General features: G+C 45.4%; 1 protein-coding gene across 4 annotated transcripts in view; it reads left to right on the top strand.

Moving 5' to 3' along the window:
* Positions 1-21,577, top strand: part of PDE11A (phosphodiesterase 11A) — a 1,092,065-nt gene that overhangs the window by 157,918 nt on the left and 912,570 nt on the right. For all 4 annotated transcript variants that reach the window (XM_063933388.1, XM_063933389.1, XM_063933390.1 and 1 more), the window contains exon 2: positions 10,199-10,357. In XM_063933388.1, coding sequence (XP_063789458.1) covers positions 10,199-10,357 — 159 coding nt within the window. The remainder of the gene's footprint in view (positions 1-10,198; positions 10,358-21,577) is intronic.

Below are 21,577 nucleotides of genomic sequence, written 5' to 3' on the forward strand. Positions count from 1 at the left end.
CCTCCTCACCTGTGTTGAAATACCTTTCTTATCAATTATATAAATCAACACTGGTGACGCCAATCATATATTTAGAGGAAAGTCCAGAAGCAAAGCATAATGGGCGGGATGTACTAATGTACATCGCCGCCCTGCACCACGATGCTGATCGCATATGTACAAACATATGCGATCAGCATTGCGGAGGACAGCTCTTCCGATAAGAGCTGTCCTCCGCGATGCACAGCGGCAGCCTGACTTCCGGGATTCGGCCCCAGGAGTCAGTCTGCGCAGGGTGATGGGGGCGGCCGCAGGGCATGCTGGGAGGGATCCGATCGGATCCCTCACACAGCGCCGCGGAGAGAAGCCCATAGGCTTCTATGGATGTACGCCAGCTAAAGCTGGCGTACCCCGCCGCGGCGCTGTCCTGCCGGCCGGGGGTTAGTACATCAGGAAAATGCGGTAAACGGAGTTTACCGCATTTTACGCTTAGTACATCCCGCCCTTTGTCCCTACTGGAATGGGTCATGTTGGGAGGTATGCCGCTTCTCCTGGATCCCCCTGTCTTAAGTGCCCCAGCCACACCCTAAGGCTTAGTCCGGCCCTGAGGTGAGGTGTCCAAACTGAAATCTAAATTGCAGTGTTAGGCTGGGTACACATCAACAGCACAACCGATATAGCAATATATTGGTCAGGTGTACACACAGAACAATATATCGCACGACCACACAATATATCGTTCACTGCCACATTTACAATGCATGCCGTCATTGCCAGGGTGTGCAGAATGATACATTGGACGATGTATCATCTAATGTTTACCCAGCCTAAGAATAAAGCTGTCCAGCATCTGTGGGCTACATGCAAAAGCAGCCAGAATCTACCTTGCACGCAAAAACTTATTTGCACCCCTTGCATTGCAGCATGGTTTGGTCCAGGCACAAACTTGCTTGTTTTTTTTGCTTAGTTTCCAACTCAGAATCAGACCCAATATGACCATAATATCATTACTTTCGATCCTCCTCGTTGCTTTATCATTCAAGCCAATGTTCCAGCCATTGCCATATCATAGCAGAAATGTTCTTAATACGCTTTTCGTAGGCACATTTTGGCTGTTATCTCATACAGTATATACGTAGAATGGTATCCGTTAATAGATGATACCAGGTGGCATGGTATAACATATGTAATAATGGCTACAGAAAATTCAAGCACAAATGTCCTGTTCAACTCTTTTTATGCAATAGTTTCACTTGCATGCAGTTAAATTGTTTTACGAACACTACTTGTGAAAATGTTACTGACCATATATATTAACGGAGATACTGATGCTGATAAAACCATTGCCATCAATGATATCCCACCAGGGTTACGTATAACATGAGCTGTCGCTGGGGTAGCCTACTACTTATTGCGGAATGGCATTAGCCGAAGAGACACAAAGCTAATTTATTGAAAATAATTTATTGATTTGCTTCATTATTTATTTTAGTGCAATGTTGTTTCGTCCAATATAAAGGCATGTGCAGAGGCGTAACCAGAACATTGTGGCCTCCACAGCAACAGTTTGAAGGGTCCCTCCCTATCGCCTCGAGAGACACTCCTCCCTGAAGCGGGTGTTCATTTTATACCTCAAACTCAGAAAATCTCATCTTTGGAGGTTTGCCAGCATTTTAATACGTACCAGGCTGCAGTATGCGATACATTCCAGAGCTTGGAGCCGGCGGGTAACGCCATCCATATGTGGCATCACCCAATAGAAGCCTATGGGCTTCTTATGCATTTTCCCCTGAGAGGGATCTAATTGTATCCCTGCCAGCATCCCCCGTGGAGGCTGTGTCACTCACATGCGTAGAAGTACTCCCAGGTCCTAAAGCCGGAAGTCCCTACATGACACACAGTGCTGTGTACTGGGCTGGGGAGAGAGGCAGAAGCACTCTTTCCTCTCTCTCTCCCTGCTCGATGTGCGGGGGGGATTAATATTTTCCTACAAGGGGGTCTGGCCACACCTTCCCACATTGGCCATGCCCCCTCCCAGTAGCGGGGCCCAGCAGACATGTTGGTGTCCTCTAAACACCGCTAGTGTTTAGAGGACACCAACATGTCTGCTGGGCCCCACAATAGCAGTGTCTATTCTCTGCTGCTCTGAGCCAGTGCAGGAGCCTCCCAACTGCAACCCCCCACCACCGGGGGACACTATGGCCCGCAGGTAGGACAGCAGGACAATCCCAAAAAATCATGACTGTCCCGCGAAAATCAGGACAGTTGGGAGGTATGATATATGGCTGATAGCCATTGGATGCATTTGCCTGGTCACCATGTGGCTGCAGCTTCTGTGAATGGGAACACAAAACAGGGTGCTCCCCTCTCCTAGAGGCTATCAGCACTGTGCTGAAAGTGGTGTTCCTGGCCTGGGCTGTGTGGGCTCGGGTAAAGAAAAGGATTGGAACCCAGTGATTGTTTTCTATGCTTCTTTTCCCTCCAGTGCTGTATGCATGCCCAAATATTTTGTTAGCCTGGATAGAGCCTTAAAATACAGAGAATTTCAAGCTTTATTCTTCCTAGTTGCAGGGTAAATATTCTCACAAGGTAAACAGCAGTGTTTCTTTATTGATCTATTGCCTAACTGTCTGGATGAATATGTTGGGTAGTGCAAGTTGCAGCACCAGGCAGAATGAAAACAATATGCACTGTTTCAGTGCCCTAAAATTGCTATCGCTCTAGGCAACCGAACACCAGTTTTCCATAAGGGTACCAAGCATATTGGGGCAGATTTATTAAGCACGGTGAAGTGATAAATTGGAAGGTGATAAAGTACCAGCCAGTCAGCTCCTAACTGTCATTTTTCAAACCCAGCCTGTGACATAGTAGTTAAGATCTGATTGGCTGGTCCTTTATCACCTTCCACTTTATCACTTCACCGAACTTAATAAATCTGCCCCATTATCATAAAAAATACTTTTGTCAAGTTACTTTTTTTTTTTTTTTGCCAAATTCTCTATATTAAATGTCTTTTATAGATTACAATAGAGAGTGCTGAAAAAAAAATCAACATGTAGTATAATAATGAATTGTTGAGCCTAGTGAAGCATGATTAAAACAGACATTGTTGTAGATTATTGTATAGGGTAGACAGAATAGCTACAATTATCACTATAGACGCTTATTAGCAGGGACCTTATATAACATTTTATCTGATTACCAGAGACAGAGAGAAACAGCTGAAAGACCTTGGGGATGACTGGGGACCGCTCTGCAGCAGATCAATACATGACATCTCCATCAAGATTGATGACGTTGATGATGGGGACAACGGTCTTGTTGTCAGGCTCTGCTTGTTGTGAGCAGATAGAATGATTTGTTGAGTAAATTAGCTGCGCTGTAGAACGCACACAAAACATTCCTAAATATTGCACTTGTTCATCATCTTCTATCTTGGCGCTGCCACCACTTCTCTCCCTAGAAACATTGTTATTAAGTCGATCGCATTTACGGCGAACAGCAGACAGACATACAGTCATTTAATAGAGAGACATGCAAAGGCAGAGAATACGTTTTGGAATGTACATCTAATAAAATAATCCTTTGTTAATTGTGTTTTGCTGTGATGTATATTATTCATTTCTCCTTAGTATGTAAGTGGGTTAAAAATTTAGGTAGAATCAATTGAATATTTTCAGGTTTCACAAATCTTACCGCAATTTAAAGTGTTATTGGGGGTCATTCCGAGTTGATCGCTCGCTGGCCTTTTTCGCAGCTCATCGATCACGTTACTACTGCGCATGAGTATGCACCGCAATGCGCAGGCGCGTCGTACAGGTACAAAGCGAATCGTTGCTGGGTGATGGATTTAATGAAGAACCCATTCACTAAGCTGATCTCAAGGAGATTGACAGGAAGAGGGCGTTTATGGGTGTCAACTGACTGTTTTCAGGGAGTATTTGGAAAAACGCAGGTGTGTCCAAGCGTTTGCAGGGTGGGTGTCTGACGTCAATTCCGGGATCAGACAGGCTGAAGTGATCGCAGCGGCTGAGTAAGTTCAGACCTACTCAGAAACTGCACAAAATGTTTTTGCAGAACCCGGCTGCACAGGCGTTCGCACACTTGCAAAGCGAAAATGCACTCCCCACAGCTAGCGAGCGATCAAATTTGCTGCTACGATCAACTCTGAATTACCCACTATATGCACTGCAGGGGGCAGATCTAACATGTGCAGAGAGAGTTACGGGGGGTACACATGGAGAGATCCGTGTTTACAATCTAAGCAATCTGATTTGATTGCTTAGATTTTAAGCACGGATCTGTCGTGTGTATGCCCCCCAGCGATAGCGTGCATTGCTCTCGCCGGTGCTAGATTGAGCGGGTCGCGCACTTCAGTGCTGTCTGAAGTGAGTGCCTCCCCCCGCTCAGCACACATTGCGCTGTGCTGAGAGGGGGAAGAGATGTGTGCTGAGCGGTCTGTGTTAAGATCGCTCAGCACACATCCCTCCCGTCAGTACTGGCTTTTAGATTTGGGTGTGGTGTGTAAATTGAAATCTAAATTGCAGTGCAAATATAAAGCAGCCAGTATTTACCCTGCACAGAAACAGAATAACCCACCCAAATCTAACTCTCACTGCACACGTTATATATGTCCCCAACCCCCCCCCCCCCCCCCCCCTGCAGTGCACATGATTTTGCCCATCTGCTAACAAATGTGCTGCTGCGATCAACTCTGAATTACCTCCTGCGTCTATTCAGGTTCTCTGTACTCTGTGCTGGTGGGGACAACTTGCAAATGTTCCACTGTTCTCTGTCACAATCTGTATGTTGTTTTGTTTGTTTATATTTTTTTTAAATAAACCACTTGATTTATGTGTGGTTTCCATTAGAGATGAGCGGGTTCGGTTCGCAGTGAACCCCCCCCCCGAACTCCACGGGTCCGCCTGACTCGGAAAACCTGAACGAGGCAAAACGTAACAATCCCGCTGTCAGATTCTCGTGAGATCCGGATTCCATATAAAGAGCCACGCGTCGGCATTGTAGAGGGTACAGAGAAGACATGGCTACGTTCTCTCAGTATCAGTGCTCAGTATCAGTGCTTATTGCTGCTCAGTAATACTAGTACAGTGTCTCTCTTGTGCTGCATCTTGCTGCTGTAGGGTGCTGTGGTAGTAGTGTCCTGTGACTGCATCGGTCATCATCATTCCAGTCACAGTGGTATCTGGGGGGTGACAATTCCAGAGTGCTTTTGTGCTGCTCACTAATACTAGTACAGTGTCTTGTGCTGCATCGTGCTGCTCAGTGTCAGTTTTCAGTAGTATCATCATCAGTGCTCAGTATCATCAGTGCTCAGTATCATCAGTACTCAGTGTCAGTTCTCAGTAGTATCATCAGTGCTCAGTATCAGTGCTCAATAGTATCATCAGTGCTCAGTATCACTGCTCATTGTCTTGTGCTGCATCGTGGTGCTCAGTAATACTACATTACTAATACTAGTACAGTGTCTTGTGCTGCTCAGTGTCAGTTCTCAGTAGTATCATCAGTGTTCAGTATCAGTGCTCAGTAGTATCACCAGTGCTCAGTATCACTGCTCATTGTCTTGTGGTGCTCAGTAATACTACATTACTAATACTAGTACAGTGTCTTGTGCTGCATTGTGCTGCTCAGTGTCAGTTCTCAGTAGTATCATCAGTGCTCAGTATCACTGCTCATTGTCTTGTGGTGCTCAGTAATACTACATTACTAATACTAGTACAGTGTCTTGTGCTGCATCGTGCTGCTCAGTGTCAGTTCTCAGTAGTATCATCAGTGCTCAGTATCACTGCTCATTGTCTTGTGGTGCTCAGTAATACTACATTACTAATACTAGTACAGTGTCTTGTGCTGCATCGTGCTGCTCAGTGTCATTGCTCAGTAGTATCATCAGTGCTCAATATCACTGCTCATTGGGGGTAATTCTGAGTTGATCACAGCAGGAATTGTGTTAGCAGTTGGACAAAACCATGTGCACTGCAGGGGGGGCAGATATAACATGTGCAGAGAGAGTTAGATTTGGGTGTGGTGAGTTCAAACTGAAATCTAATTTGCAGTGTAAAAATAAAGCAGCCAGTATTTACCCTGCACAGAAATAAAATAACCCACCCAAATCTATCTCTCTCTGCACATGTTATATCTGCCCCCCCTGCAGTAGCGAATCTTGCCATGGGCAAGCAGGACTTTTTCCCGGGGCGGCGCCTTCCGGAGGCCGCCCCACCATGGCAAGATCCGCCACTGTGCAGTGTGCCCCTCAGCAGTGCCCCCCGCCCCGCTGTGAAAAGGGAACCAGACGCTACGCGTCTAGTTTCCCTTCGTGGCGCTAGTCCCCCCCGCTGTGAAGGAACTCAGACGCTAAGCGTCTAGTTTCCCTTCATGGAGAGGACATTTACTGTGCGGTGCGCGATGACGTCATCGCGCACCGCACAGCATTGTGGCACAGACGCTAGGGGTCATAATTGACTTCTAGTGCCTATGCTGTGCTATGGGAGAGACGTCATAACTGAGGTCTCTCCCATAGATCCGAGGAGAAGAGCGGCGCCGGCGGAGGTCTGCAGGTCTGGAAACAGGAGCGGGGATAGTAAGTATGCTTTTTTTGTTTTTTTATTTCCTTTCAGCGGTGCTGCAAATGGGGACGTGACTGACCACGCCCCGTATTAAGCCACAACCCTAACTTTTGCCCGGGGAGCCACCAGGGCAAGGACCGGCCCTGCCCCCCTGCAGTGCACATGGTTTTGCCCAACTGCTAAAAAATTTCCTGCTGCGATCAACTCAGAATTACCCCCATTGTCTTGTGGTGCTCAGTAATACTACATTACTAATACTAGTACAGTGTCTTGTGCTGCATCGTGCTGCTCAGTGTCAGCTCTCAGTAGTACCATCAGTGCTCAGTATCACTGCTCAGTAGTATCATCAGTGCTCAGTATCAGTGCTCATTGTCTTGTGCTGCTCAGTAATACTACATTACTAATACTAGTACAGTGTCTTGTGCTGCTCAGTATCAGTGCTCAGTAGTATTATCAGTGCTCAGTATCATCAGTGCTCAGTATCACTGCTCATTGTCTTGTGGTGCTCAGTAATACTACATTACTAATACTAGTACAGTGTCTTGTGCTAATCGTGCTGCTCAGTGTCAGTTCTCAGTAGTATCACCAGTTCTCAGTATCAGTTCTCAGTAGTGTCATCAGTGCTCAGTATCAGTGCTCAGTAGTATCATCAGTGCTCAGTATCACTGGTCAGTGCTCAGTGTCTTGTGCTGCATCTTGCTGCTGTAGGGTGCTGTGGTAGTGTCCTGTCACTGTGCATAGGTCATCATCATTCCAGTCACAGTGGTATCTGGTATCTATCTAGTGGTATCTAATTCCAGACATTATTGCCGTCTAATTCTAGATATATTACTGGCATATAATTCCACACATTAAAAAATGGAGAACAAAAATTTGGAGGGTAAAATAGGGAAAGATCAAGATCCACTTCCACCTAGTGCTGAAGCTGCTGCCACTAGTCATGGCAGAGACGATGAAATGCCATCAACGTCGTCTGCCATGGCCGATGCCCAATATCATAGTAGAGAGCATGTAAAATCCAAAAAGCAAAAGTTCAGTAAAATGACCCAAAAATCTAAATTAAAATTGTCTGAGGAGAAGCTCAAACTTACCAATATGCCGTTTACGACACGGAGTGGCAAGGAACGGCTAAGTCCCTCTCCTATGTCCCTCATGACTAGTGGTTCAGCTTCACATGACGATGGAAGCACTCATCCTCCCGCTAGAAAAATGAAAAGAGTTAAGGGGGCAAAAGCACAGCAAAGAACTGTGCATTCTAAATCACAAATCCCGAAGGAGAGTCCAATTGTGTCGGTTGCGATGCCTGACCTTCCTAACACTGGACGGGGATGAGGTGGACATCTTGCCTCTGTAGAGCCAGTTTGTGCAAGGAGAGATTGATTGCTTCTTTTTTGGTGGGGGCCCAAACCAACCAGTCATTTCAGCCACAGTCGTGTGGCAGACCCTGTCGCTGAAATGATTGGTTTGTTAAAGTGTGCATGTCCTGTTTATACAATACAAGGGTGGGTGGGAGGGCCCAAGGACAATTCCATCTTGCACCTCTTTTTTTATTTATCTTTGCATCATGTGCTGTTTGAGGACTATTTTTTTAAGTGCCATCCTGTCTGACACTGCAGTGCCACTCCTAGATGGGCCAGGTGTTTGTGCCGCCCACTTGGGTCGCTTAGCTTAGTCATCCAGCGACCTTGGTGCAAATTGTAGGACTACAAATAATATTGTGAGGTGTGAGGTGTTCAGAATAGACTGGAAATGTGTGGAAATTATGGTTATTGAGCTTAATAATACTATAGGATCAAAATTACCCCCAAATTCTAAGATTTTCACTGTTTTTGAGGTTTTTTATAAAATCATCTGAATCCTATACGCATCTGAATCCAAAACCAAAACACGAAAAATGCCCGCTGCACATCTCTAGTTTCCATGTCATTTATAGCGCCTTCCATGTAAGGTCATTATTTACAGGCCTTACATTGTAATTGCCTATTTTCTGAGAATCTCTGGGAGTCTTCTGAATCTCAGGTGGCTCTCCCGTAGGCGGGGAAGATTTGGCAAGTCTTCTAGAGAAAGTCTGACATCTGCCCAAGATAAGTGGGCAGTCCGAGCAGCCTATTACGCAATTTGCAATGAATTGTGGCCTCGTGGCCCTACCCCCAGGTTTACTATGCTGGTAATCGCTACTCTGTGTAGCGGGGGCGGGTCCGAAATTATGAAACTGCGCTGCCACTCCTCCATGTGCCACCTACTTTGCCATACCATGACTTCTAGCACCCCCACACACACTCACACTTTGCTGCACCCCGCCCCCTCACAGCTGACCAGGACGACTCCTCCCGGCAGGGGCAGCCAGAAAGTCGCCAAGCTTGTCTTACATGTGTACAGTTACAATTTTAAAATTCAAACAGCTCAATCAAGAACTTTAGTCTTTCTTGTCTGGCCAGCGCATATTACAGGCTAATGTTTAGAGTTTGTAGGAAATGCATTAAACTTTCAAAAGGGTGAAGAAACTGCCCATAGCAACCAATCTAGCTAGCATGTGTCAAGTACAGTCTATAGAAGGTGATTGATTTTTATGGGCAACTTCTCCACTCTTTAGAAGATTTGATACATCTCCCCCACACAGTTTCAGGGAATTGTTCTGCAGTGTGGATATTCTTCCCAATTTGCAGGAGTTAGTGTGGAGTTATTTCAGATAATCTTCGCGCAGCTGCCGTTCTCAGAGGGACCTCCCAGCCCCTCTGCTTATTGGATCCCTCCCCTCTGTGCCTGCCGTGCTGCCGATCACTGCTGATTGGTCAGCACAGCAGGACTCCCCAACCGGCGTCTGCAGAGAGGAACAGCCACCTGAGAAATGTAAATGACCCCAAGTCCCCTAGATGAGCATCCCCTGGGAAAATAAAGATGCAATGGTCGCAATGCTCCCGATGTTCCGATGGCTAGGTTCCGATGTTGGGGAAGGAGGAATTATATTTTACAAATGCTATTTTTTTTATATCAAATAATTTTGGATACATTCTCATTTTTGTTCTTGACCTAATTAAATCATTAAAGAAATTACAATTTCTGAGTGTTTTTTGGGAATAAAATTACCAGTCAAGGTTAAACAATGGAATATACAGAGGTACAATGGTGTTGTGTTACTGTATGTGTGTTAGTGTCTATGTATTGTACAGTAGACAGATGGTTTTTCTGGTACATTAGTGAACTCGAGCACTGATAGCGGATTGCAAGTCTCCCTTTGCTTTGCTCTTGTGAGCTTAAAGAGCAAAAAATTGATTTTTTTTATGAATGAAAGACGTTAAATATAAACATTTAGAGGTGAACATATATGAATTTATGTTATATGTTAATGATCCCACTACAGCACAAGAACTGGAAGTTCTATAGATGTGTATAGATAGCCCATTCTAGCTGCTCTCCCAGAATGCCTGGGAGACTAACGAAATGCGTCAGCATAGTCCCCACTGAGCGATTACATGTATTGCTTTGTTGCTCAGTGGGGTATGGGGCATTGATTATGTAAATCATGTCACCACGCTCCCTGTTTTTGCCCTTTGATCCAAGTAAGATGTAAATATTGTTTGGAATAGTGCTTGTCTGTATCTTACCAGTATGTTCATTAATATTCTTGTCTTTTGTAGGACAGGCGATTCAGCGATGAAATAGACAAGCTTACCGGATACAAGACGAAGTCTTTGCTGTGTATGCCCATACAGAACAGTGATGGGGAGATCATTGGAGTTGCACAAGCGATAAACAAAACCCCCGGAGGAGCCCCGTTCACAGAGGATGATGAAAGAGTAGGACTAACTTTTAACATTTCTAAAAGCAAAAGTAAACTATTGGTTATAGTGTAACTACGGCAAAACTCTTGGTATTTGTGGCTTAATACGATGTATATACTGCTCAATATACAAATGTGGGGGTGTAATTAGCAGTGTGTTTACTGAGTAGCAGATGAAGAGGGGATCACACAGTCCGGAGCCCGTTGCCTCTATATTTTACACTGACTTTTCACCGTTCACCGTGAGATATTATACTTTTATTTATAAAATTAAAAAAAGCAACTGTATTATATTTAGTTTTTTTTTGTATGTGACCCTCTGGAGTTTTTGTTTTGATTACTTGTGAGAATTCCCCGTGAGGAGGTCGGAGTGGGCAGTGGCGTCACAAGGGGGGTGCGGCCCGCTCCCGGGTGACCCCCGCCGAGGGGTGACACCAAAATGCCGGCTCCTGCGCAGTGGCAGGAGCCGAGTGCTGCACTGTTATATTATGTGCAGCACTCGGCTCCTGTCACTGTGTAGGAGCCAGCACTGCAGGGACAGCACCCCTGGGAGTCAACTCTCACCTCCCACACCGCCCAGTGACAAAAAAATAGGTGTCGGGATGTGAAGCCCCGCCCCTCCTGCAAAGCCACGCCCCCTTTCTGTGCCTTCAATGGGCTAAAAACGGGTGCCGTCCGCGAAGCCCCGTCCATACCCACGAAGCCCCGCCCTGTTTTTTCTCGCTGCCGCACCGGGTGTTGCAGAGGTGAGTGACGCCTCTGGGAGTGGGTACTAATTACCAGGGCCCAGACTTGTTGGAGAGGCCCGGGCATACTTGCCTACGTACATACCCTCAAACATTTTACACATAAAAATTGGTACAAAATAGAAAAGGGGAATGGTTGCGGGTAAATGGGGGCGTGGCCACCCCTTTTTTCCTGTACTTTCAATGAAAGGTTGGCGAGTCAAGAATCGGTACAGACCATAAAATAAAGGTACTGTACCTGCTAAAAAGGTACAGTTGGAGGGTATGTGCCTACTTTTAAAAACTCCCCTCCGGGAGAAGCCCAGAGAGGAGACGTAGCTAGACAGTGCAGGGGCACATCAATATGAGCCGCCCCCAAAATTATGCGATTTGTGGGTCCGCTGGTAGGGAGTGGGGCTAAAGTACGCTAATTTGCATCTTTTAGCCCTGCCCCCTCCATATGGATACGGGTTTCCTCTGTTAACCTCCTTATCCACTAGGAATGTGCAGGATGCGGGAGATGCGACCACTCTTCTGTGGGAGAAGGGGACTGCCTGAAAAATTGTGAGTCTCCCGGCACTTGCAGGAAAGTAGGCAAGTATGGGCCTGGGTCAGCTGCCAAGGGGTTGGACGCCTGCTGGCGCCCCCCTGTGCGGTTGCCGGTGCCCCCTCTGGATCTGACCACTCCCCCTTAATACTCAGGCTCATTACCGCTCTTGGCAGTCCTGAGAAATCCTAACAAATCCAACATGAAATAATTTCATGATGTAAGAAAATGAAATGCAAAAAATACCAAAGGGGGTGAATACTTGTATCACCTCTACATGTTTGAGAATGTAAAATGTTTCTGTAGGTTTTATTCAGCTTGTTTGTCTTTATTAAAATTGACTGTGGATTTTACTATATTCAGATAATAGGACATATTTTATTGAAAACACATGAACTTTTGTTTCCAAAATTATATATGTATTTCTCAGCAGATTTATTGCTTATAATTAAATATTTTGACATCTTAATGCATGTAATGTCAGTAACTGCCAATGTGGATGGAGACTACCAAGGGGCAGGAGGGCTGATTTGGGGGATTAAACGGTGGTTCATTCAAATCCCAGCAACGCACTCCCCTTTGAAGTGAAAAAAATTGTGGATTGTTAGCGGCTATGATGCTGTCCAGAAAAAAAATGAACCTGATGTTTTTTGATGGGGCGGTATTGTAACCAAATTATTAGCACAAAACTATCTTTGACTGGGCCAGAAATATTGGTTACGTATTATACATCCTCATCAGTTAGTGGAGATATGTATCAAACCTTCTGGAGAGTGGAAAAGTGGACATGTGAAGTTGCCCATAGCAACGAATCAGCTCCTACCTATAATTAAATGGATTGGTTGCTCTGGGTTTCGTCTGCACTTTTCCACTTCTCAGTTCTTTTGAAGAAAGGCTAAGCAGCGGACTATGGGGGTCATTCCGAGTTGATCGCTAGCTGCCATTCGCAGCGCAGTGATCAGGCTAAAAATCGGCATTTCTGCACATGCGTATGCACCGCAATGCGCACGCTCTACGTACGGGTACAAAGGCTTTTGTGGTTTTGCACAGGTTCTAGCGACGTTTTCATTCGCACTGGCGGCTGCAAGAAGATTGACAGGAAGGTGGCGTTTCTGGGTGTCAACTGACCGTTTTCAGGGATTGCTTAGAAAAATGCAGGCGTGCTGGGGAAAACGCAGGCGTGGCTGGCCGAACGCTGGGCGGGTGTGTGACATCAAAAGCCAACCCTCCAATGTTAGAATCAACGCACACGAAGAGTAAGTACAGGGCTGGTCTTGTTTTGAACAAAATGTGTTTGCAGGCGCTCTGTTGCACAGGCGTTCGCACTTCTGCAAATCGAAAATACACTCCCCGATGGGCGGCAACTATGCATTTGCACGGCTGCTAAAAACTGCTAGCGAGCGATCAACTCGGAATGACCCCCTGTATTCATCCAGCAAACAACAGCTACAGTGACAGAAACAGAAACCCTTAGCTGCATCATAATATTGATTATGATGGTCTGATGAAGAGGTCCCATGATTGAAAGTGTTACTTTATTATCTTGCACTCTACCCTAGGATGCCAGTTACCCCGTCCCACAGCCAGCCAATCACAATGAGTGTTGCTGGGTTAGGCCTGAGAGTTTCCATAAAATGCAATGCTGCTAATACAAATAATAGTTTAGGAAATACTGAAGACGTGTGGGGTGAGGACCAAGATATATGACAACAGTGAAATATAGGGATATTCAAAGTCATTGTATAGTTCTCTGATCACATAAAGGCCCTAATTCAGACCTGATCGCTGTGCTGCAAATTACACTGTCCTGCGATCAGATAGTAGTCGCCATGGGGGCAGAGCCGGCCATAGGCATAGGCAAGCTAGGCAATTGCCTAGGGCATTTGATATGCCTAGGGGCATCAGCAGCTTTTGCTGATTAAAATGATATGTGGCATGCCTATATTCTGTGTGTAGCATTTCATATGCAGATACAGCCACAGTCTCACACAGTATATAGGCATGCTACATATCAGTTTAATCAGCAGAAGCTGCTTGTGCATCCTAGCCACATAGCAATGCAAATAAGATGCATTTTAATAAAAAAAGGTGCCAGATGTTAGCATTGATGCAAGATTTGTGAGGACACATCTGTATCCAAGCAGAGGCAGAGGTCACAGTGTTAGTGGAAGTGTGAGTGCTGTGTGCATGTGAGTGGTTTGGTTGTGCAGTAGTGTTCGGAATATGTGTAAGGAGCATTATGTGTGTCATGTAAAAATGCATTAATAATGTGCAACATATGTGTAATGGGCCACTATGTGTGTCATTATGTGTATAAGGGCATTAGTAATGTGCAGCAAATGTGTAGGGGGCACTACGTGTGTCATTCTGTGTATAAGGGCATTAATAATGTGCAGCAAATGTGTAGGGGCACTACGTGTGTCATTCTGTGTATAAGGGCATTAATAATGTGCGGCATATGTGTAACAGGGTACTACTGTATGTGTGTCATTATGTGTATAGGGGCACTAATGTGCAGCAAATGTGTAGGGGGCACTATGTGTGTCATTATGTGTATAAGGGCATTAATAATGTGCAGCAAATGTGTAGGGGGCACTACGTGTGTCATTCTGTGTATAAGGGCATTAATAATGTGCGGCATATGTGTAACAGGGTACTACTGTATGTGTGTCATTATGTGTATAGGGGCACTAATGTGCAGCAAATGTGTAGGGGGCACTATGTGTGTCATTATGTGTATAAGGGCATTAATAATGTGCGGCATAGGTGTAACAGGGTACTACTGTATGTGTGTCATTATGTGTATAGGGGCACTAATAATGTGCAGCAAATGTGTAGGGGGCACTATGTGTGTCATTATGTGTATAAGGGCATTAATAATGCAAGAAGATGCCCCTTTTTGGGCTGTGCATCAAATGTGCGAACTGTTCCTATTTAAAATATAGGGGAGACAAGGACTGCTATGGGTGAGGGGTGATGGTGCTGGGAAAGAGGTGCAAGGTTAGAGGCAGAACCAGCAGTGGTGCCAGGGGGCACCAGCCAAAATCTTGCCTAGGGCATCAAATTGGTTAGGGCCGGCTCTGCATGGGGGAGTGAAAATTCGACCCGTGAAAGTGTGCGAATGCATGTGTACACTGTGCGAAAATTCCCCTCAGTCAGCGGACAGCTGCAATACTGTTTACATCACACTCACCATCCAATGTTTTCCCATTCTTTGCAGTGTGTACAGTCTGTGCGTAGCCCAGGGTTTACTCCTACAGTGCGATACAAACAGGCTGATCGGGGCTGGAGATGACGTCACACATCCTCCCTGAAAACGCTTGGGAACGCCTGTGTTTTTTCCTGACACTCCCAGAAAACGGCCAGTTACCACCCACAAACGCCCTTTTCCTGTCAATCAGCTTGCAAATACCCGTGTGATCTAAATTTTAGCACCATCCTATCGCTGTTTGGCAACGCACGTGCGCTTTGCGGTGCATATGCATGCGCAGTCATCCCATAATCGTCCGCTGTGTGATTTCGTGCAACAGTTTTCAAGTCTGAATCGGGCCCAAAATCATCAAGCTTTTTCGCAAGCTCTGTCCCTGCATGTGAATATTGATACAGCTATGCAATGTATACAGTAATCGCATACCTCCCAACTGTCCCTATTTTCGCGGGACAATCACGTTATTTTGGGACTTTCCCGCTGTCCCAACCGCGGGCCTCAGTGTCCCGCGGTGGGGAGGGGCAGTTGGGAGGCTCCTTAGCAGAGCAGCGGTGAATAGACGCTGTGCGCATGTGCCTACTGAGTGGAGACAGGGTGACTGGGGGCATGCCAGCAGCTCACAGAGTGCTGGGCATGCCCCCTTCAGTGACGGCAAATGGGGGCGTGACTCGCAATCGCGGCAGAGCCGCGAGGCCACGTCCATTTTGAAAAGGCCACGCCCTCTTCCAAAGATAAAAATGTTGGGAGGTATGTAATCGCATTGTGAGTTAGGGCAATTTTATCACATGACATCCGCATCTCAGATATTCCTATATCAGATAATAGACATTGAGTTGGATCTTTTAGGAAGAGGTATGTTTATCGCTCATACATAGCCCCCTCCCCCCTTTGCCAGCACCTTCAAATACAGTTCTATGCACCTTACATGATGGCCCGATAACAGAAATAAATTGGTAAAAAAAGTTATCCCTTCTCTTCATGCAGAAGACTATTGACCAGGGGGCTGATTCTTAACTGATCGATGCTGTGTGTTTTCGCACAGCAGCGATCAGGTCTGAACTGCACCGGCAGACAGGTCTGAACTGGCGCATGGCAGACAGCCGACGGCTGTCGTAGCCCTGTGATCGCCTCTGCCTGACTGACAGGCAGAGGCAGTCGCTGGGCGGGAGGGGGCGTTCTGGCAGCGTTTAGCCGCCGTTTAGGAGGTGCGGTCCGGGCAACGCAGGCGTGCCCAGACCGGTGGGGGGGGCCTCGGCAGCTGCGTGTGACATCACGTAGCCGCCAAGGCCCGTTTCCCCCCCCCCCTCCCCACACCACCGGTCTGGGCACGCCTGCGTTGCCCGGACCGCACCTCCTAAACGGCTGCTAAACACTGCCAGACCGCCCCCTCCCGCCCAGCGACTGCCTCTGCTTGTCAGTCAGGCAGAGGAGATCACAGGGCTACGACAGCCGTCGGCTGCAACCCTCACAGCGACGAGTATCTCCTGCCAGCGCGCATGAGCTGCGCTGGTAAGGAGCTACTGTTCCAGTAAAAAAGCATCGCCGCTGTGCGATGCTTTTGCACTTGTGCGAAGGAGCAGGGACTGACATGCGGGGTGAGCTAGCCCTGTGCTGGGCGTCCCCCCTCACGCCAGGGAAGCTGATCATAGATGTGCAAAATTTAGCACATCTACGATCAGGTCTGAATTAGCCCCCTAGTCATACAGTTCTGCTGAGTTTTCAGGTTTATTTTACGTGTAACTCAAAGATTATAAGACAATGAAGTAGTTTGTGAATAGGCATTTTCCCCAATGTATTATTAGGACAATGCTGTGAGATCTATATATTGCCTTTACGATCATGTAGTATATCTAGATAACAGCTCAATAAACTGATGCTTGGCATGCTCACTATTCATAGTTCCTGCAGTGCATTTTTATTTCACAAAGTAAACACAGGAAGCGCATGGTTGAGATTTTATGTTCATATTCAGTCTGAGAAAATATCAGTTACTGTGATAGTGAGTGGTAGAGTCCCTTATGTCTACTGTTATTAGTCTGTTGGTGGCCTGTGTAGTTTTCCCATCAAGCATCAGGTACAGTATGCATTGTCAAGTGTCATTTTCTGTACCTTTATGTTTAGGTGAATTCTCACATTGTAATTTATGACACGTCCTACAACTCAAATAGCACTGCCGTGGCCTCTAGGGTCCACTGCACTGGCCGTACTACTCTGCCGGAAAAAGGGGACCCTACCACTGCAGTGAAAACCATATAATACAGAAGACATCACAGTGACTGCCATATAATACAGAAGACATCACAGTGACTGCCATATAATACAGAGGACATCACAGTGACCTCCATATAATACAGAGGACATCACAGTGACCTCCATATAATACAGAGGAAATCACAGTGACCACCTTAGAATATTATAATATAGAGAATATGTCTAATACTAGTTTATGCAGCTGTCTGCCTGGAGCCTGCTTTCCCATCCACCTCCCTTCTCAAAAGTAGCTTCATAGTGACTTTAAGTATCATTAACTAATGAAGAAGCAGATCTCTGTGAGGAGGTGTCTAGCAAAGAGGGCAGTGGCCATCAGCGAGCAGACCCAGAGAAGGGAAACATTTGATATGCCCACCGCCAAGTAGCGCTACCTTGTTACCTAATAAATTCATATGCAGGTCTCTGGAGCTAAGCGGGAGACTTGTGTCTCCACCATATCACATTACAGTCTTAACACAGATTTAAGATAACTTTATGGTCCCTGCACATGCTCAGTAGTGATCAGGTTGTAGGACAGACTCCCTGGGTCCTAGTGCCCAGCATGTATACACAGAACTTCCTAACAAGTGCAGCCTGAATAACAGAAAGGGCGGTATCCAATTAGCCCGATGTAATTTAAAAAACTGTCATTATTGCGGTATGCCATTAGAGGTCGTTATTAATGGCTGAATTTGGACCTGCGATCGGACAAAAAGAGATAAATCCCCAATACCATGTGTTACCATGGCTCTGGCAGCTGCTTATTGGGGATTATGCTTCACGTGCAAAGCATAATACCTAATAAGTTCCAGTATTGTGGGAAATCGGGGGTGATAGGATAGCCCCCGGGGATCCTGTTAGCCGCTGCTTATAGGATATCCCTCAAAGTATTTTGTTCAAACCCACCAAGAAAACTTAGTCATGCCCAGTGGCAGCTCCAGAGGTGGTGCTGCCACTGAGTCCAAAATTTAAATAGGGCGGCTGCACCAACTGCCAGGGAGTCCCGGTTGCGATGTTTGGCAGTGTTCAGGATGGCAGTTGGTGAATTTGAATTTTATACTGCGCTGCAGCCCCACCTCTCGAGCCGCCACTAGTCATGCCCTCCAGTATTGTGCTAACACTTGGCGACATAGCATCTCCAGGGGTCCCAATATGACCATGCTCCTTAAAGTATCAGAACCTTTTTTTTTGTGGTTGCCACATGTGGTACTCTTTATTTCAACCGTGAGGAGATCTTGAATACAGATCCAATTACCAGTCCCCAAAACCTGCATAATCAAAAGCCTAGACACACTCTTTGACAAAAACCTAATGTCTTGTTCACACCAGGATTCATCATTGACTTTGCAAGTGGTAACGTCAGAACATGCTAACTGGAGAGAGATAAAGGGGTCTATTTACTAAACCTTAAAGAGATAAAGTGCCAACTAACTCGCTCCTAACTGGCATTTTTCAAACACAGTCTGTAATGTGACAGGAACTGACTGGCTGGTACTTTACCTCTCTACACTTTATCTCTCACCAAGGATTAGTAAATAGACCCGAAAGTACCAATCAAGCAGCTCATAATTGGCATTTTAAAGGCTGGGTTTGAAAAATTAGTTAGAAGCTGATTGGTTGATACTTTCTCTCTCTCTCCAAGGTTTGATACATCTCCTCTCTTGTCTCTCTATTTCGCCACCTTCATTTACACAGCTGGGCTAGGGAATTATAAGTGAAGACCTGCAGCTGAACTACAAAGGTACTTTACACCATTCTTGGAGAAATAACTTATGGATAGTAATACAGTATGTCATATATTTACATTTTGAAGCTATACTCTGTTCAGTTGGCATACTTGTAAAAATGATACATATTTTGTAATGCTACAATAGTAAACTAGAAGAGTATAATGTCCAGATTTGGTCCTCTGCAATACTTCAAAGCACTAGCATGTAAGTGTACCCGACACTATCAGCATGGTGACATCATATTGTCTTGTATCCTTGACAACGATTGACGTTTGAAAGACAGAATCTGTACACACCTACAGTAATTTGTGATCATTCTAGTGTGAGATATATGACAAACCATGCATATTAGGTGCTTAATTGCATTGTTCTACTAATACAATGGACTATTTTATTTTTAGAATAAGAATTTCTTGGTAAAATGTTTCTCAATTTGCTGCCATAATTGATAGTCTCTATCATATGTTATTGTACTTATCTTCCTTTCTAACCCCAGCCCCCCCCCCACCCCCCTCACTCCTTTTATCCACTCCCCCTCTTTCTTTCGCTCCATCTTCCTATCTATGCGTTCCTTTTGCCATGCCTTTCCATTAGTGTTGTCAGTACCCTCTGAAGTTCTGGGTTCTACTTGGAGTCCAAGGTATAAACTTTGAGGTTATTTTATGGTTCTGATCTCTTATTGGACTGTGTGCAGTATTTCCTATGAAGTTAGTACTGAAGGCAAAACTGATAGAAATAGGTTTAGGTTTATCTATGATTTTTATTTTATTTTTTCAGTTTGCTAGGGGTAATTTTACAAAGATTGATGTTCTGTTTCAGGGATCACACATTTTGTAAAAAATCGATGTTGATCGATTTAAGGGTCTTATTCAGACCTGGTCGCTGTGTGATTGCCTCTACCTGATTGACAGGCAGAGGCAGTCGCGAAGCGTGTCGTTGGCGTTTTTGGGGTGCGGTCCGGAACAACGTAGGTGTGTCCGGACCGTTTGCGGGGCGGGCCGCAGCTAGGCTGCGCAGGCAGGGAGCTACTCGCCAGGTGCAAAAGCATTGCAGCCGTGCAATGCTTTTGCACCCGTGCAGGGGGGGGGGAGGCAGAGCCAGACATGTGGGGCGGACTAGCCCTGTGCTGGGCGTCCCCCCCCCCCCCCCGCTTGTCTTAGAAACTGGTCGTAGCTGTGCTAGTTGTCGGGAAACTTGATTGCAAGCTCAACCGAAGTAAGATCTGATTAAGTACAAAATTATCTGATTGTATAGTGTGCTGCATAATGTGTCATCAATATATCAATATAGATAGATAGATAGATAGATAGATAGATATATAGATAGATAGATAGATAGATAGATAGATAGATAGATAGATAGATAGATAGATAGATAGATAGATAGATAGATTAATAAAGTATAATAATGACTATAGTATTCATTGCAGTAATTCACTTTCCAAAGTCTTAGTGCATTCGCTATTTTCTTCATTTAAAGCCTGTGGTCATGGATGAATTGTGAGCAACAAATTTCTTAAGGACAACATGCCATCTCGTATCCTATTAAATCTCAATGTACTTTTGTCACAATATTATTTTACTGGAAGCCAGAATAATCTAACCATTACACTTTAATGCTTTGATCATTTTCCACCTCCACCTCCTTATACAAACTGCTGGAATGATTACATTACTCATGAATTTAAAATCATGTGCTTAGCGTCTCCCCGTCTACTTCTCTCTCTCTCAGAATGAGTCCTAAGACTCATCTGTGCTCATTACATGCTTTGTCTCCAAGGACGGGAACAATATGATATGTGGGAGAAAAATGCTGCCGAGTTACTTAGAGGAGGACATTTTAATTATTTCTCATTGAGACTTAATATTCTTTAATTATTTAAATGAATAATAAAGATCAACTATGACCTGTAGCGGGCACCAGTGTCCCCATGCTTATAAAAGTCTGCTGCACAATCTAGAGCATGGCACATAAATGCAGGGCTCTGTGTGGTATTTAGGACCCACTGGAAGGTCTCCAGCATCTGTTACAGATGAAGTTGACCTCATTAAACAACATATCAGGTCAAGTGTATAACTACAAGGAGTGAAGGGTATGTGCATGTTATTATGTGACTCCTGCCCGTAGAGGGTCAGCTGGAGACCTTCCGTGTGGCCAAGGTGGGGTAGATTGAGTGTGTGGTTATGTAGAAGAGGAACCTGTTTGGGTGAATTACATTTTACCTAAACATTTACTACCCCAAAAATAAAAAAAAGTACATACTGTATACAATATACTGTTTAAAAGACCATGGCCCTAATTCAGATCTGATTGCAGCAGCAAATTTGTTAGCAATCGGGCAAAACCATGTGCACTGCAGGTGGGGCAGATATAACATGTGCAGAGAGAGTTAGATTTGGGTGGGTTATTTTGTTTCTGTGCAGGGTAAATACTGGCTGCTTTAATTTTACACTGCAATTAAAATTTCAGTTTGAACACACCCCACCCAAATCTAATCCTCTCTGCACATGTTATATCTGCCCCACCTGCAGTGCACATGGTTTTGCCCATTAGCTAACAAATTTGCTGCTGCGATCAGATCTGAATTAGGCCCCATGTTGCATCATTCACATCTGACGATTGGTTCTGAGGACATCTCCAGGTCAACCATCTCTAATAACCCAGGTTGGCCAACGGCCAATCCCCACTGTACTGTGACATAGGGGTCTATGTACTTAGCCTTGGAGATTGAAAGAGTGGACAGAGATAAAGTGCAAGCCAATCAGCTCCTAACTGC

The sequence above is a fragment of the Pseudophryne corroboree genome, chromosome 7 (assembly GCF_028390025.1).
Source record: "Pseudophryne corroboree isolate aPseCor3 chromosome 7, aPseCor3.hap2, whole genome shotgun sequence".
Taxonomy (NCBI): Eukaryota; Metazoa; Chordata; class Amphibia; order Anura; family Myobatrachidae; genus Pseudophryne; species Pseudophryne corroboree.